This window comes from Gigantopelta aegis, chromosome 13 (assembly GCF_016097555.1).
Source record: "Gigantopelta aegis isolate Gae_Host chromosome 13, Gae_host_genome, whole genome shotgun sequence".
Lineage (NCBI taxonomy): Eukaryota > Metazoa > Mollusca > Gastropoda > Neomphalida > Peltospiridae > Gigantopelta > Gigantopelta aegis.
Window position 1 is genome coordinate 40,529,783 of NC_054711.1, and position 18,133 is coordinate 40,547,915.

The 18,133-nt window shown below is 35.8% G+C and overlaps 1 protein-coding gene across 2 annotated transcripts in view; it reads left to right on the top strand.

Annotated features, from left to right (window-relative positions):
- The window catches only part of LOC121387394 (endoplasmic reticulum resident protein 44-like), a 42,365-nt gene extending 35,238 nt beyond the window's left edge, over positions 1–7,127 (top strand). For both annotated transcript variants that reach the window (XM_041518497.1, XM_041518498.1), the window contains 3 exons: positions 643–790; positions 1,928–2,027; positions 3,230–7,127. In XM_041518497.1, the coding sequence (XP_041374431.1) occupies positions 643–790; positions 1,928–2,027; positions 3,230–3,388 (407 nt within the window). In that variant the 3' untranslated portion in view covers positions 3,389–7,127. The remainder of the gene's footprint in view (positions 1–642; positions 791–1,927; positions 2,028–3,229) is intronic.
- The last annotated feature ends 11,006 nt before the right edge of the window (positions 7,128–18,133 follow it).

The window sequence follows — 18,133 nt, forward strand, 5'->3', positions numbered from 1 at the left end:
GCGTCTTTAAGCAAAACAAACTTTAACTTTATAGTGTACAGAGAAATTGCTGTGAGTTAATCAGCCAGATAATCATTTGTTCAACCATTGGGATATTTCTCGTTCTATAGCCAGCGCACCACGACTGGTATATCAAAGGCTGTGGTATGTACTGTCTGTGGGATGCTTTATATAAAAGATATCTTGCTGCTAATTGAAAAGAATAGCCCATGGAATGATGGCAGCGGGTTTTCACTTTCACATTCCTTCCTTCCTTCATTCCATCCTCCCATGAAGTGGCGACAGCAGGTTTCCTCTCTCAATATATGTGTGGTCCTGATCCATATGTCTGATGCCTTATAACCGTAAATAAAATGTGTTGAATGCGTCGTTAAATAAAACATTTCCTTCCTTCCTTCCTTCCTTCCTTCCTTCCTTTCTTTTACTCAGCTGATATAACTTTAAATCAAAATGTGTTAAGTGCATCGTTAACTCAAGCACTTCTTCCTTCCTTTTACTTAGTAAACAAAACTTTCAATAAGACTCACATATTTGTTGAGTGTGTCGTTAAATCAAACATTCCTTCCTTCCTTCCTTCCTTCCTTCCTTCCGTCCTTTTTGTTCAGCTGATGGCTTCAACCCATGTTTGTTTTGTTCCCACAGATACTATCAATTTCCTGACTGCGGACGGGTCAAAGTTCACGCATCCACTACACCACCTCGGCAAGAGTCTGGATGATTTACCAGTACTGGCCATCGACAGCTTCAGACACATGTATATATTTCCACATAGCGTCAAAACGGATATGGTGTAAGTTTACTCCAGGTGTTAAATGTGCGATGTGTTTTAGTACAGTTACACGTATGTATATATTTCCACATAACGTCAGAGCTTATATGGCGTAAGTTTACTCCAGATGTTAAATATGCGATGTGTTTTAGTACAGTTACACGTATGTATATATTTCCACATAACGTCAGAGTGGATATGGCGTAAGTTTACTCCAGGTGTTAAATATGCGATGTGTTTTAGTACAGTTACACGTATGTATATATTTCCACATAACCTCAGAGCTTATATGGCGTAAGTTTACTCCAGATGTTAAATATGCGATGTGTTTTAGTACAGTTACACGTATGTATATCTTTCCACATAACGTCAGAGTGGATATGGCGTAAGTTTACTCCAGGTGTTAAATATGCGATGTGTTTTAGTACAGTTATTTAATCAATATATATTTCCATGCAGTATGAAAACGGACACGGCGTAGGTTTGCTTCAAATGTTAAATACACATTTAAATATGTTTCAGTACAGTTATATATTTTGACAGAATGTAAAAATGGACGTGGCATAAGTTTGCTCCAGGTGTTTAATACACATTTATACTGTCATGTGTTTGGAAACAGGATGTAGCCCAGTGGTAAAGCACTTGCCTGATGTGTGATCAGTCTGGGATCAATCCCCATCGGTGAGCCCATTGGGCTATTTCTTGTTCCAGCCAGTGCACCACGACTGGTGTATCAAAGGCCATGGTATGTGCTATCCTGTCTGAGATGGTGCATATAAAAGATCCTTTGCTACTGATGGCAAATGTACTGAGTTTTGTCTCTAATACTATATGTAAAAATTACTAAATGTTTGACATTCAATAACCGATGATTAATTAATCAATGTGCTCCAGTAGTGTCGTTAAACAAAACAAACCTCTTTTATTATTATATTCTAGTATGACCAGCCCTTAACGTTTCTTAATGTGAGCGCTTTATTGGTTTATGCAGCGTTTTCTTGGATCAATATGCTCTAGTGGTGTCGTTAAACAAAACAAACTTAACCATTCGTTGCCTGTTTTTCTGTTGTCCTTCTGTCGGAATTTTAAGGTATGTCAAGAAAAAGTATATAATATTATGTAGAGAGACTAACTGATGAAATATATTTTCTACCTCAGGAAACCGGGATTATTAAAACAGTTTATCGAAGATCTCCACTCAGGAAAACTTCACAGAGAGTTTCATCATGGTCCTGACCCCATCACCACACCCACACCGGTAAGTAATTGAACTGCCCCTGCTTTGTAGGGTGTATACTACCAAATCAAATTCAATTGATGACAATAGTAACATATGTGGCTAAAACTCCTACCTGCAGCGTATCAATCGACATAAACACCACAGATATAAATACTACCACTCCTCACTCTTAAAGTGAATCATAAAAGATTGGGGGTCAAGCTGCTCATTTCTGAGATAACGGGTAGCCTCTATGACTACCCTAGTTCCGCACAACATTTGAGTACTTTCTTTTACAGATACCCCTCACATGTTTCAAGCACAAGGCTAATTGACAGAGTGGTACTTGATGAAATGAAATTGCATACATTTTTTGCTCAGATGAAACTATTATTTTTTACACCCAACACACTCACATTTATCACCAATCACAGGACTTGTGGTGTTAACTTCTCTATCAAAAGTTTGGTGCACTTCGAACTTTGACCCAGTTGGAAGTTATTTGGTTTAGTACTACCTATAAACATCATGTAGTTACTGAGGGGTCGGATCTAGCTCAGTTGGTACAATGCTTGCTTGAGGTACTTTGATTACACCATTGAACCCCTGGCCCCTCCCATATGTTGTTATGTATATATTTAGTTGTTACGTAGTTGGGCCCATTGGGCTATTTCTCGCTCCAGCCGTTGCACTTGACTGGTATATCAAATGCCGTGGTATGTGCTACTCTGTCTGTGGGAGGATGATGCTTATAAAAGATCCCTTGCTACTAATGGAAAAAATGTAGTGGGTTTCCTCTTAGACCATATGTCAAATTACTAAACGTTTGACACCCAGTAGCCGATGATTAATGAATCAGTGTGCTCTAGTGGTGTTGTTAAACAAAACAAACTTCAACTCACTTGTCAGAAATGTTCCATATTCTTTTCCGTCCAAAACGTATGATATGATTTTGGCAGATCGTACAGTTTTTAAAACATTTATAAAATAATAATTAAGTTCTATAAATTGTATTTGGTCAGTTAGACTTGCTAAGATGTGCCCTAAAATATTACATACGTCAACTAAGTGCTACTTTAGTTGTTTTCCTGTAATTTGAGGTTGAAAAATGTAGGTTCAAAATGACATTATTTCACGTTGGAAACTTGGGTCAGTGATGACATTTTTTTCTGATTGTAAAACTGTATTATGTATTTATAATAGTTGGACAAAACCGACTCAAACTTCGTCTCCAATTGCAGGCTCTGGAGGAGGGTCAAGCCAAAGACCATATACCAAAAGACGCCAGCGATTCTATAGCAAAGGAGAAGCCCAAACATCAAACGTCGCCCCCAGAATCAACGTTCAGAAAACTAGCACCGTCCGGCAATCGATACACAATTCTCCGCGACGAGCTTTAGACCGCTCTTGCTCGATCTGCCACAGTGACAATACGCTGAGAGGAGTGAAGCGATGTGGTTTCACAACTGGGATGAATGCTGTGAACTCTGGGTCCGTCTGCCTGCGTCGTGTGAATGCCAACTGTTGTACATAATCTCATCACAAAGACAACATTAATTTTATTACTTTTTTTTTTGCGGGAATATGTTTTATAGTTACATGCTGTTTTCTGTTGTGTTTTTATTTGTACATAGCAAGTCAGGCATGTCATCGTCGGGGCTACAGATTTTTCAAAAGCTGTCTTAACGCTACGATATCGTAAACCCGTCAAAGGCTGTGATATCATTACAGCACACGCTGTAGCCTTTGATGGTTTTATGATATCCTAGTGCTGAGATTGCTTTGAAAATATGGGCCGTGGATATTATTGGTCTATGTCTGTCAGTCTATCTATGTCTGTGTGTCCGTCTGTCTGTTGACAATCTGTCGATCTATCGCTCTATCTCTTTGTTGGTCTCTGTCTGTCTGGGTGTCTGTCTGTTTTTCCAAACCTATGGTGATAATTTGTGGATAAGAATTCAAAGGTTGGGATGTTGATGGAACTGGTTTTACAGCCTTCGAACTTCAGATCATCTTGCAATGGCAAGATGGCAAATAATACAAAATTAATATAAACAAAGTGGATACCTGATAATGATAAAAATGCCGTCGCAGATCCATTTTGCAACTGATTTTTGCGGTGGCGCTACCGATTGCCCAGGACAGCATGCTTGAACCTTAATATAAGCACGAAAATAAGTTGAAATTAAATTAAATTTTGATCATAAAATACATATGTACAACTAGCTCTTCAGTTAACTTTAAAAAATATGTGACAGTTGTTTGTGGGAGATTTACATATTAAAAAAAAAAAGAAAAAAAAAAAAAACAATGGGTGAAAAAAGTAGTACTGTGACATCCTTACGGAAATTTTAAATTACGAGAATCAAATCTGTTAATTTGTTTGGATGTTCTGTTAGTATTGAGATTGTTCTGTTGGTGATGGATCTTGAATGAAGATGGTATTATCTAGTGTGTGATAATGATGGTATTCTCTAGTGTGTGATAAAGATGGTATTATCTAGTGTGTGATAAAGATGGTATTCTCTAGTGTGTGATACCTCCAGTCCCTTTAGTGTTGAGTATAACATTTTTATCTCGGGATGGTGGTGTGGATGTAAACATGTTTTATTTCTCTGTCTGGTAGGTGTCTGACAATGTAACCTGCATGTTGGTTATGTGATACAGATGTATCCTCTATAACCCTACTGTTTGAAATACATACATTGTGTCAGGGCTAGAGAGCACTTAATGTTGAAAACTGTAAATTTTTTATACTTTAACAACTAAAGAGTTAACAAGTACACTGTCTGAAATACACATACGTGTATGTAGTTTCTTAAATTAATGGAACAGTCGTTTAGTTTAATTATCTTGCAGTTCATTTATAGCATTAAATAATAATATACATGTATATATCCGACAAGTACAGACGAAGGGGGAAGAAACTAGAAAGCACTATCCGAAACAGAGATTCAGCCAGTCTCATATAGGGGTGTCGGGTTTCTTCTCGTGGAATCTGTACTAGTCACCAACATGTTAATTTGATGTTAGAAATAAGCTCGACAAGGATCGAACTAAAGATCTGATTCCGTATTCACAAACTTCCAGCCAGTGCTCCACAACTGGTAACAAAGGCTGTGGTATGTACTATCCTGTCTTTGGGATGGTACATACAAAAGATACCTTGCTGCTAATGGAAATGAGTAGCCCATGAAGTGAAGACTGTGGGTTTCCTCTCTCAATATCTGTGTTGTCCTTAACCATAAGAATGATTTCCATATAACGGTAAATAAAATGTGTTGAGTGCATCGTTAAATAAAACGTTTCCTTCCTTCCTTATTCACAAACATACTTAAGTCAAAGAATCATGCTTGCCCATAAACATGTGCTTTAAGTATGTTGATAGGTTTTAACATGCACATTCACAGCAAGCTGTTGTAGTACACGCCTGTCATGGGCGCAGGTGTCGACTTATGCCGGTTCCTCCGTCCAGGACAGGAAAGGGGTTGGGGAGGGGGAGCGGGAGGAAGAGTGGACCGCCGGCACTTAGCAAGTGCAAGAGAGCACAAGCGGCCTGACCAGGGTCGGTAGGGGGCGGGGGTATCATTTTCATCTCTGTTCGTTATATTTTTATACCATGGGACAGAAATCATAAACCTAATTACCTACTAGTAACTCGTTTATCTTTTCTAATTTTTTTTTTTTTTTAAATTTCCGCTTGATTTTTCATGTAATGTGTTCTTGTACTTGTCTCAATACATGTCTGTGAGTTTGAATCTTGTGTTTCTCTGTTTTTCATCTTAAAGCCAGTGACACACTTTGGCTGTGTACAATAGTTCTGGCTTAAAGCGACATACTCTAGTTTTTTAAAAACGCACGTTCGTCTGAGAATTAATGGTTAACTAGACAAGCTCTAGTTATTTTTTATGGTATTTTCCTGGCTTAAACATCACAGATTTTAGCTTCTCTCTGTTATAACCATATCCAAATGTGTGTTACATGTTTGTAGATTAACTAAACTTAGTGTCCATTTGACAGGCTGAAACTAGGGTCTGTGCCTATAACACTTTGCCATGTTAGTTCCAACTTCTTGTCTTGCTTAAGTTATCAATTTTACCAAAATCTAGCCAATTTATGATGTCCTGCTGTTTCTAGTAGCTAAAAATTAATTTTATTTGAAACAAAAAAAGCTTATACACCTTGGAAATTACGGTCAGTGGCTTTTAAAGCTTAAATCTTTGATGTCATTTACATGCAGTTAGCACGCCGTTGCCATGACGCTGAAGTCTCAAGATGCTATTAAAGTCTCAAGTCTGAGACTTAAACCTGTTTAATAAGGACAGAGCCAGATCACTGGCAGTTAAACATTCTGCATAATAAATGTTTGTACGGTTGTATTGCAAAGGCAGAGAACATTTATATGGTATCGCGTCTCAATTTGTGAGGAACGTTTCTGAGATCGCTACACAGTTTTGAAACAAACAGTTACAAGTAGTTGTTAATCAATTTTCAGTTGACGAGAAATATCGCTAATCAAGATTTTAAAAAACAAAACGTTCCTTGAAAGGTTACAACACTTACATCTTGTGGACAGTTTTTTAAAACTTATGTTAAAATTAAATTCTTAAGTTCATATCATCATAAAAATTGACGAATTGTAAAACGGCTAAAATAAAGACAATCACCATTGGTTTGTAGATATATTCCATTAAGCAGAATGCTTCTCATTGCTACTAATAGGCATAAATTTAGTGTACTGATATTCATACCATATATATATAAAACAGTGAATGAATGTTTAACAGCACCCCAGCACAAAAATACATCGCATTGCTGTCGACAACCTTAGAAGAGATTTTTTTTTAATGCATGTTTTCCATGTCCATGCCTGCACTGCACCAAAAATCTTAAATATTGTAAAACGGCCATTATACAATATATATGTAGGGCCAAATTTTCACCAAAAAAATCTTAAAGACAGGTGTTTAATCATTGTAAATGTTAAGTAGTTACAGGGCCCGGTAACACAAAGCACTCGTACGTGTTACATGTTCTTTGTTACCAGGCCCAGGTGTGTAAGACATAAACATGCTTTGTAAATTTGGCCCATAATCATTTATTATTTTTTGAGCATGTTTTTTGATGAAGATTTAAAAACAAAAAACAAATCCATTTTTTTTTTAAAAATCATAAGATTCATATCTTAACAGTTGATGGCATCCAGAAAAGAAAGGAAAGGATAAGCACACATTTAATAATTTTTTACACACTATTTTCATCTCTTAAACATGCGTTCGCCATTCATTTTAATTTGCTTTATTGTGACCTTTGTTTGACCTTGATCTCTTTTATGGTTTGGAACCATTCAACAATTACTTGTACCTAAGGCAAACTGTGGTATTTTTTTTATACCCACCTCAACCCCATATAACATTTGATAATGCTAAGACTACCTCCCCCCCCCCCCCCCCCCCCCCCCCCCTCCCCCCCCCCCAAAAAAAAAAGTACCGATATCAAATGTTTATTTGTATGGCACTGTCCATTTTTTCCAATCATTTGACCTGTATTGTTGGATTTTTTATTTGTTTTCATATTTATTTGGTAATAAATACTAGATAAAAAATAATTTATTAAAGAACAAAAACACGTAGCAATGATGGACTGTAATTTATTTTAAAAATAAATAAGAGAATTGTTTTGAAAAAACAACACATAATTTCGGACAAACACCCATCTCCCTTCCTGATAACATTTCATAATGCAGCCTACGATAGTCTGTCTAGATTATGGTAGCCCCACTCCCATTGTTAGTGATATTACAACGTAACCGTTCAGTTAACCAACTTCATCGTGACAGTTGACAGTCTAACATTAGCTTTAGGGGAGGTAAAGATTGCTATCCTTTAGCAGTGATGGGAAGGGAGAGTTATCACACACACACACACACACACACACACACACACACACCCTTAAACAGCAAGGTCTGCCCTTAGTGTTCCATGATTGTTGAATGGCTTCTTTACACATTTTCCGCTTTAAGTCATAATGGTCACTTTTCATTCATCTTAATTATTATCATCACCTTTCTGCCTTTAATCAGTCTCATTTTCTTTAATCAGATGGAATATTGTATAATGCTTTAACAAAACATTGGGCAACTCTGTTCTTTAATCAGATGGAATATTATTGTATAATGCTTCAACAAAATGTTGGGCAACCCTATTCTGGTGGTTGGGATATATCAGCGTTATTTGACAGCTGTTGAATTATCTGTACATATAAATATAACTATATTATATACTTTGTATTTTTTCACTATAAGGTTGTAATATATAATTAGTTTATTGTCATAATAGTCTCCGTATTAAAGCTGTTCCTAGTTCATGCACTGTAAATATGTAAAACTGTAGTTTAATATATATATATATATATATATATATAAAACATCTTTTTATTTAATATATATATATATATATATATATATATATATAATATATATCTATAACTACAGTTATTTATATATAATGTTCGTTTGCAGTTCTTATGATGGTTAGAAAATAATCTTCTTAAATGCTTCTTTTAGAGACCAATTGTATTTGGTGGACATTTTCATCAACATATGTGTACAAAGAGTACTTTTTTTCATCTTTTTTTTCTTTTTGTGAACGTGATCTAGCCAAGTCAGTAGAATTCCCCCCCCCCATAAGTACTTCTGTCATAGGACCAAACCCCCTTGGTGGACATATACTCAGATTGGGATGTTTCCCATCCCATAACTGGTATATCAAAGTGTGTGGTATGTGCTGTGCTGTTTGTTGGAAAGTTGATATAAAAGATGCCTTTCTGCTAATGGAGAAAATATATTCGATTTCCTCTTGAGACCTACCAGTATGTATCAGAATTACCAAATGTTTGACATCCAATAGCCAATGATTAATCAATCAATGTGCACTCTAGTGGTGGTGTTAAACAAAACAAACTTTTGTTTAGTTTTGTTTTGATTCTCACTCTCCCTCGTCAAAGTGTAAGTAAAAAATATTTATTTTACAGTGTATATTTTTACTGACATTTACAGCATATCACTTGCATGTTCATGGAAATGTTGATGACTGAACAACCCTTGATGAATAATATTCTTGAATGCTTGTCTTCTAGCACCTGGGGGTGGGTGGGGTGGTGGATGAGGCCCAGCAACTCGTCCCCACCCCCGAATTCTGAAAATAATACATTGTTCCAAGTTATTAGAAGTCGACTTAATTAATATATGGCTAGCGGTTCAGCATGTTTTGTTTGCAACCTGAAAAATACCGGTTACAGTTTTCGCTGCTTGTAAGTATGTGTATATTATCTGTCTATATGCGTTATATAACATCTGAAATACATGTCCTAATATATTACTTTCAGTGTCCGGCTTGGTATGTTAATTTCTGGCAGTGTTAGGTGTTTCTCGTTATTGTTATGTGTATAGCAAGTGATATGATTTCATGATACTATTGTGAATTTCACCTGTTAGCAAATACATTAAAATAAACAAATAAAAAGAAGTCTGATGTGTGTGTGTGTGTGTGACTTTTAATCATGCTCGTATACCACAGGTTTCCAGCATGTCCTTCCCGGGTTCCGTCTCAGGATAGCCAGGAGCCCAACCCGTGACAGATCTCTTGTTACAGTGTGTGTGTGTGTGTGTGTGACTTTTAATCATGCTCGTATACCACAGGTTTCCAGCATGTCCATCCTGGGTTCTGCCTCAGGATAGCCAGGAGCCCAACCCGTGACAGAGCTCTTGTTACAGTGTGTGTGTGTGTGTGTGTGTAACTTTTAATCATGCTCATATACCACAGGTTTCGAGCATGTCCCTGGTTTCACCTCAGAATAGCCTGTAACCCAACCCGGGATGAAAGAAGTCTAGTCTATTTTTTGGGGGGGGGGGTAAAAAAACCACCTTAGTTATGAAGTCTGCATTAGGCCATTGTAAAATAAATCTTAGATTTTCATTCCCTATCCCTATCCCATCCCATTGGCAAAAAAAAGAGAAAAAAATCAATGTGCAGTATTTTCAGTGATGAAAATCTTGTATTTAATTTATAATGGCCTTAGAGCCTTTAGTGTCTTACACTTAACTTGACCATAATGCATTATTAAATCTATAGGCTATTTAATTGTGTCTTTTTACACCTCAAGTTATGTCAGTGTCCGTCTGTTGGTATTGTCGCTGCTTTAACATAAGTATGTATTTTAAAAGATTACGGTCTAAAATTAAATGTGCGTTTCCAGGAAAGTGCCGAAAAAAATTAGGTATGTTAGGTTGGCTTTTATTTATTTTTTTAACAAAACTTGTACATACAGGTTCTTATACAAATTTATGAAATACATATGTACTTCTTTTTTTTTTTTTTACCTATGTTAATAAAAACAAACTGGGAAAGAAAAGAGCTAAAAAATTTGGATATAGACTCTTTCTCTTGGTAGGGTCAGGTTACCAAAAACACGCAATTTTATTAGTATTATTATTATTATTATTATTATTAGGCCTAGTAAAAATGTAAACCTGTTGAAAACGGTCGGTAGACCAGTTCAACAAAACCTTTCAGTAATGGACACCACCATGTATGTTTAATTAATGTTGTGTTATCTTGAGGTGCCCTGTCCAGACAGAAGATTTGTTAACAAAGTCTCGAATTTCCCGTTTTACTGTCTCTTGCTTGTTACAGTTTTAAAAAGGTTATTTTTCTAAAAATCTGCTATAATTCATGTATTATTTGTCTTGTGAAATGTTTGAGTTGTGAAAGTTGGTTTTGAAGATAAGTTTAAACATTGAATGAAATGAGTTTGTGAAAGTTAACATTAAAAATAGAATGAAAAGTTTGTAAAAGTTAACGTTGAAATTGAATGAAAAGAGTTTGTGAAAGTTAATTTTGAAAATAGAATGCAATGAATTTGTGAAAGTTAACATTAAAAATAGAATGAAAAGTACTTGTGAAAGTTAACTTTTTTATTAATTTTTTAAAAGATAACATAAAAATAGAAAAACGTGTGTTTGTGAAAGTTACTTTTAAAATAAAATGACAAAGAAAGGTATTGCACTTTTATTTATTTTTAACTTGTACAAAGTAATACTACGTGTACATACGTTGTAAGCCTGCTGCTATAAATACTGTAAATATGTGGCGCTGCAGTGATTTAATGTTCATACTGTTTGCAACTCTTTTCAAGTTTAAAATATTGTTGAATGATTATTGGCATTCTTTCACAAACTGATTCTAGTTCTGTAAAAAATATAGTAGTTGTCCACATTGTTTGTTTTTTTATAACAATAAAGAAGAATTAAATTTCTGTGGTCCTATATATAGTTTGAAAGCATCCCACAGGTCCAACCACAGCAATGAGAGTTGGTTAATTTCTTAGTGAACGTATAATTAACGTTAAGATGACGTCACTTTATATTCAATTTACTACTTTGTATTAGTGATTGTTATTGTTCAAGAACTGGAAAAAAGAATTCAAAATAAAAATATGATCTTGTTTGTGTTTTTATTAAGTATGTTTCAAGATTAATTCTAAGGATTGTCTGTTATTTTCTTTCAGGTTCAGTTGGGTGTCAAAAAAACCTCGGGGTAGGGGCTTCACGGGGGTTTGCACATATTTTTTTTTGTTTGGGGTTTTTTTGTTTGGGGTAGGGGTGGGGGGGGTGTTTGCAAGGGGGGTAATTAAATTTGATAAATTAATTTTATATTCAAAGTATATTTCACTCTCATTTTAATTTTGGTGATTTTATTTCATGTGATTAATATTTGGCCAGGGATCTCAAACTGTGGAAATTGTCCCGGACTCTGAATATCGGAGATGATAATAAAATTGTTTGTTAATATTTAGATTATATATAATATTATATAATATATATATATATATATATATATATGTATATATTGTTGCAGATACTGCTTATTGTTTTTTTGTCCACAGGTTTTTGTGATTGCTTACAGGGGACAGTATTTCAAAATAGTGAAGTAACTGGAAATGGGTTCACGTTATTTGTTACCCAGGTAACCGATTGTTTGATATTTGCATAACCTAATCAATTACATGACCTTACATTGAACCTGCTAAAAGTATTTCCAGCTGCTAATGTTAGCAATTTTAGCTGCTGTTCGCCAATTCACCAAATACCGTGTTAGCTCTGGCAATCACAGTTACGAAGTTTGAGAACAGTTGGTGAATTTTACTTTATTTTGGCGAAATAATTTCATGTAAAAAAATTTTTTTTTTTAAAATAACTGACAATTTCTGCAATGTTTTGAAGTTTAATAGACAATTTGGTGACTTGTTTTATTCACCCAGAGCTATCCCTGAAATGCAATTTGAAGTTGAATTTGGCCAAGTTATAGGCCTGTGTGTATAGCTATATTTAAAAATAACTGTGTAGCTAAATGTTACTTGAATGTGGGTACAGCTTTTTTTTATCCAGCTTAAAACCTATTTAAATTTATGCAGAATAAAATAGAAAACAAATAAACTGTTCTTCAATGATTGACAATAAAATATTTTTCATTTTATAAGTGTCATACAGAATATGTAACTGATTGTATGAATTTACAACTTTCATGACCAACATGCTAACCAAACGGCAGTTTGTGTGAAATATTGTACCCCGTGTATATTCATAGTTTACCTGTTTGTTGAGTGTTCACGTTTCAGTTGAAATATTTCTTATTATTAAAACAAAGGCATTGAGCCTAGTCATTTTAGACAGTGTAAATATTTCCGGCCAAGGCCAAACAAAATAAATTTTTGGTCTGGTCAACGTTCCACGTCAAGATTTTTTTTTTTTTTTAATTTCCTGCGGTATGACGTCAATTTTTGCCAGTCTTTTGTTGCTACATGTATGACGGAAAACTGCATTTGGAGCCAATATGTCATATCGCTTGAACTAGGACGTGCATTCTGATTTCAATTAAAATTTGTCCCTTATTTTTGTATCAAATATACCCATCTTTTCTGTTTAATCATGCTTTTAAAAAAACAATTTTTTTTTTGAAAAAAACCCCCATATGCATCGCTGCATCAATTCTGTATCTTTGGTCTGACCAGAGACCAACTTTTAATTTTATTTTGGCCTAATGGCGATTTTTACTTTTTTATCATTGAAGGACACATTATATTTACTTCATGCTGAAATGATTTATTAGTGCTTTGCAAATTCAATGTGTTTTTGGTCACCCTAATGCTTCAGTTGCTCAAAATGCTTTTCATATGAAACACAAGATTTGTACCTCTGCTTTGTGTCTGAAGTGGGGTGAGGGAGTAGGGGGCAGGGGTCATTGGCCCCCCTCCTACTCTGAAGATAATGCATTGTTCCCACACCCAGTTGAAAATAAAATTAATATACAGTCAGACCTTGTGACGACCATCGTTGCTACGACATTTACACCATCTGACCACAAACGTATATCAGTGTTATTCTGTTCATTGCACCAGAATCCACACCTTCCGACATTGACGGAGCTAATTGGGAACAAACGTGTGCATCCGACGTCTGAAAACACCTTTTTATAAAGACATTACATAATCACAGATACCGTATAGCACGTTGGCACTATACACACAGCCACTTAGAATCAGTGATCTTGTAGTGAGCCGACTGTGTCACATGCTGTCCAAGCTACTGATGTCTGCGAAAATCTGTAGACATGTATTGCTTTTGCAAATAATCCTTTAGTTAACCAATTAAAGGATTAACTTCGAACAATAAAATCTTCTATTTTCATATTTTGTAAACGAAACTGGTACCAATTGTAGATGTCTTGGTTAGACGGTCAATGCGCCTTGTTTAATATATTTAATGTTTTTTAAAAACATATTTAATTTATGTACGTGTATTTGTTGGTTTTTTACCAGCCTCGGTGGCGTCGTGGCAGGCCATCGGTCTACAGGCTGGTAGGTACTGGGTTCGGATCCCAGTCGAGGCATGGGATTTTTAATCCAGATACCGACTCCAAACCCTGAGTGAGTGCTCCGCAAGGCTCAATGGGTAGGTGTAAACCACTTGCACCGACCAGTGATCCATAACTGGTTCAACAAAGGCCATGGTTTGTGCTATCCTGCCTGTGGGAAGCGCAAATAAAAGATCCCTTGCTGCCTGTCGAAAAAAGAGTAGCCTATGTGGCGACAGCGGGTTTCCTCTTCAAAACAGTGTCAAAATGACCATATGTTTGACGTCCAATAGCCGATGATAAGATAAAAAATCAATGTGCTCTAGTGGCGTCGTTAAATAAAACAAACTTTACTTTGTTGGTTTTAATAATAATTGCAATGCATTAATTATTTAAATGATATTCAGTCATCAGTTAATATTAATTAGTATTTTTTGTTACGTTATTTTGGCAATGGAGATAACTCATGACAATTCGATACATGGTCGTTGTAACGAGGTCCGACTGGATGTAGCCCCTTTCCCCTCCCACCCAACCCTCCAATTGCTGTCATCTTCCGATACCTATGTTTGGAAAAGAGGGCCAATGACCTAGTTTCAATGACGTTGGATAGGTCTTTATGCATTTTTTTTTACCAGTCATTAACACGGTGCCTTCTTGGCCATATAACCATCACCTGTGTTGGTGTGAATGTGTCATAGAATTAAATTATCATGTACATCGTATTATTAAGGGGGTGTGACGTAGTCCAGTGGTAAAGCATTTGCTTGATGTGCAGTCGGTCCAGGATCGATCCCCTTCGGTGGACCCATTTGGCTATTTCTCGTTCCAGCCAGTGCTAGATAACTGTTGAAACAAAAGCCATGGTATGTACTATCCTGTCTGTGGGATGGTGCATATAAAAGATCCCTTGCTGCTAATCGAAAAAAGTAGCTCATGAAGTGGCGACAGCGGGTTTCCTCTTTCAATATCTGTGTGGTCCGTAACTATGTCTAAGGCCATATAACCACAAATAAAATGTGTTGAGTGCGTCGTTAAATAAAACTCCTTTCTTTTGTATTAATAATGCTAGTTTCAGACTACCAACTGTCAGCAGAAAGTTCTCTCATGACTTCTTTCACTATTCGGTTGCTAGTTTGAAGGAAGAAGGAAGAGAAGGACATGCTTTATTTAATGACGCATTCAACACGTTTATTTACGGTTATATGGCGTCGGACATATGGTTAAGGACCACACAGATATTGAGGGAGGAAACCTGCTGTCGCCACTTCATGGGCAACCCTTTTCGATTAGCAGCAAGGGATCTTTTATATGCACCATCCCATAGACAGGATAGCACATATCACAGCCTTTGATGTACCAGTCGTGGTGCACTGGCTAGAGCGAGAAATAGCCCAGTGGGCCCACTGACGGGGATCAATCCCAAAGCGAGCGCTTTACCACTGGGCTACGTCTTGCCCTTTGCTAGTTTTGAGTACTCTTACAACTCTGTTCTCATCATATAACTATTAGTTGTTAATCCGAGTGCACCGCTGGGAGTTGGGGAAATTATAATGCAACCGTCAAGTTGGCCAACTTCGTAGTGACAGTTGACAGTCTGACACTAGCATAAAAACTGCATTCTTAAAGTTGCATGTTCTCATATTTTACTCCCCCCACCCCCCCCCCCCCCACCCTCCCTGGGTTTTTTTTTGACTTGCATTTGCTGATAGTAGTGTTTGCGCCTTTAATTATGCAAAAGATTATATATGGAGCTGAATAATTAAAAACTTATTAGCTCTCACCCAGCAGAGTACTCGGGCTAGAAAAAAACATAATTAAAATCTCACCAGTTTTGTTTCACTTGCAACATAAGGTGAGATAAAGTGTCATTCATTTACATTTTTAGGTTTTCACGTTTTACAAAAACTTTAATGCACTGAAAGGAGGATTTTGGGCGCGGTGGATTACAGCATTGTGTAATTTTAAAATGGGGGGGGGGGGGGGGGGGGGGGGGGGGTAACATCGTAGAAAGATATATATATATATAGGTAGGGGTGTGTTTACAAAAATAACCAGATTTTTACATTATGTAATTGTTGAACAGCCCCTAATGTGTATTTGGCTTGAGTAACTAAGGCTTGTAAGTTGTCTTGAAAAACTTGCATTAAGAATGTAAAGTTTTGCTCAAACTAGATTGTATTCAGTGGGAAATGTTACTGTTACAATAGTAGTTTCAATTATTTATCAGTTGCATATTAATTTTATGTTGAAACTAATTTGTATAGTTTCATGAACAGCTATTTGTGTGAAGGGTATATATATATATATATATATATATATATATATATATATATAAAATGTGTGTTATGGTAGTTAACTGATAAAAATAAAATGAAGTTCTACAAAGCTGATTAATTCCACAAATAGTAGAAGAAGTGGAAAAAATGTGTTGATCAGTTTTGAACTCGACCAAGCAGTCTTAGTGAATGAATTTGTATTTTATTTACCATGGTCAGACTGGACTTCAAATTGTAACAGGTGTATATTTATATACACAGTACAACCGGTCTCAACTGGATCACACCAGGGACAGGATACTTACTTGATTTAGACAGGATCTGTGGTCTAATTCACAAAGGTCTCTTAGGCTCTGCCAGACAACAAAGCATCCTCTTTGCAAGTATTTTAACACTTAGCACTGTGAGATCGCAAAAGTTGAGACAGTTTAGTGAATTAGGCCCCCTGGTATTTAAAGGGTTGGCTTTTTAGAATTTAGAAAATTTTGGACCCTGAAAGTTGGCCAGTTTTGACAGGATATCGGTTTGTACAGGGTCTGGTATAGACAGGTTCCACTGTATCAGTAATATTAATATACATCAGTAGTTGCTGATATCCACAACATGGTTCACTGGTTTATGGTGGATGCTCTACAAAATGCAAAATGCTATTTTCTTGAGTAAAATTAAATAGTAAAAGTAAATGCCCTCCCTGACACCCCCATTCTCCCCTGACGCTGACATTCTAAACAAGAAAATATATTTAATATTTAAGTTTAATTGTAGAAATATTTTATTAGTTCGAAACATCTTACAATGCAGCAAACTCAGGAATGTCCCTTTAAGAGTATTTTAAGTAATTAAGAAAAATTATTTATCCATTTCATCTTTAAGAGTAAGATAAAGGTCCACGGGAATAATGTGCGATGTCACATTTTTAGTAAGGTGATCTTTTTTAATCGTGGAATATTTATGTCTAAGAAAGCATAATTTACCAAACTACTTTTAATGGCCTATCATAATTATAAGTTTTTAATTTAATGTGTCATTGTGACCTTGACATGCACAACCATTGTAATACTATCTGTTAGGTCCGTAGGAATAACCTATGATGTCCAGTCTTGAGGGCTGAAACAAAACATACAGGTAGCTTTGTTGTTCCATTCTCTATTAAGACTATATAAACATTCAACTTTGTGATTAGTTTTATGCACAGCTTTAATAATTAAAATATTCGGGCAAAAGGAAATGTTTAATACTGGCTCTTTGAATTTACCATTTATGAAAAGAAAATAACTGACAAGACTTCTCGGTTTTTAAAATTTAGACGTGTTTAATATTCTGATCTGTTTTTGGGGATGTTTCGACTAGTAAACTAAATTAAAGAATGTGCTTTGAATTTTGGTCCAACAGGATTTGAAATATTTAATGTGTCACCAAACAGGAATATTTTATATTTTGTACCATATTCATGAATAACTCAAAAGGAAGTCATTAAAAAAACATTTATTTCACAATTCATGTTTTATTGGGTTTTTTTTTATTAGCTAATGCTAGATTAATTTCATGTCGTTACCCATTGGGCTTTTCTCATTGCAGTCATTATACAACGAATGGTATACCAAAGGTCGTGGTATGTACTATCTTGTCTCTGTGATGGTGCACATAAAAGATCCCTTGCTGCTAATGGAAAAATATAGCAGGTTTCCTCTCTATTTGTCAGAATAACCAAATGTTTCACATCCAATAGCTGATGATTACTAGAGCACATTGATTTATTTGTGTTGTTACAAAACAAACTCTTTTTTTTTCATTTTGTTACCGGTAATATTGTTCAATTTCTGTCCTGCATCATATGTTTGAATTTAAGCCATGTTTACACTGGCTGTTCATATGAAAGGGAAATTGATGTAGCTCGGGAGGAGGGATGTAGCCCAGTGGTACAACGCTCGCTCGATGTGCGGTCAGTGTGGGA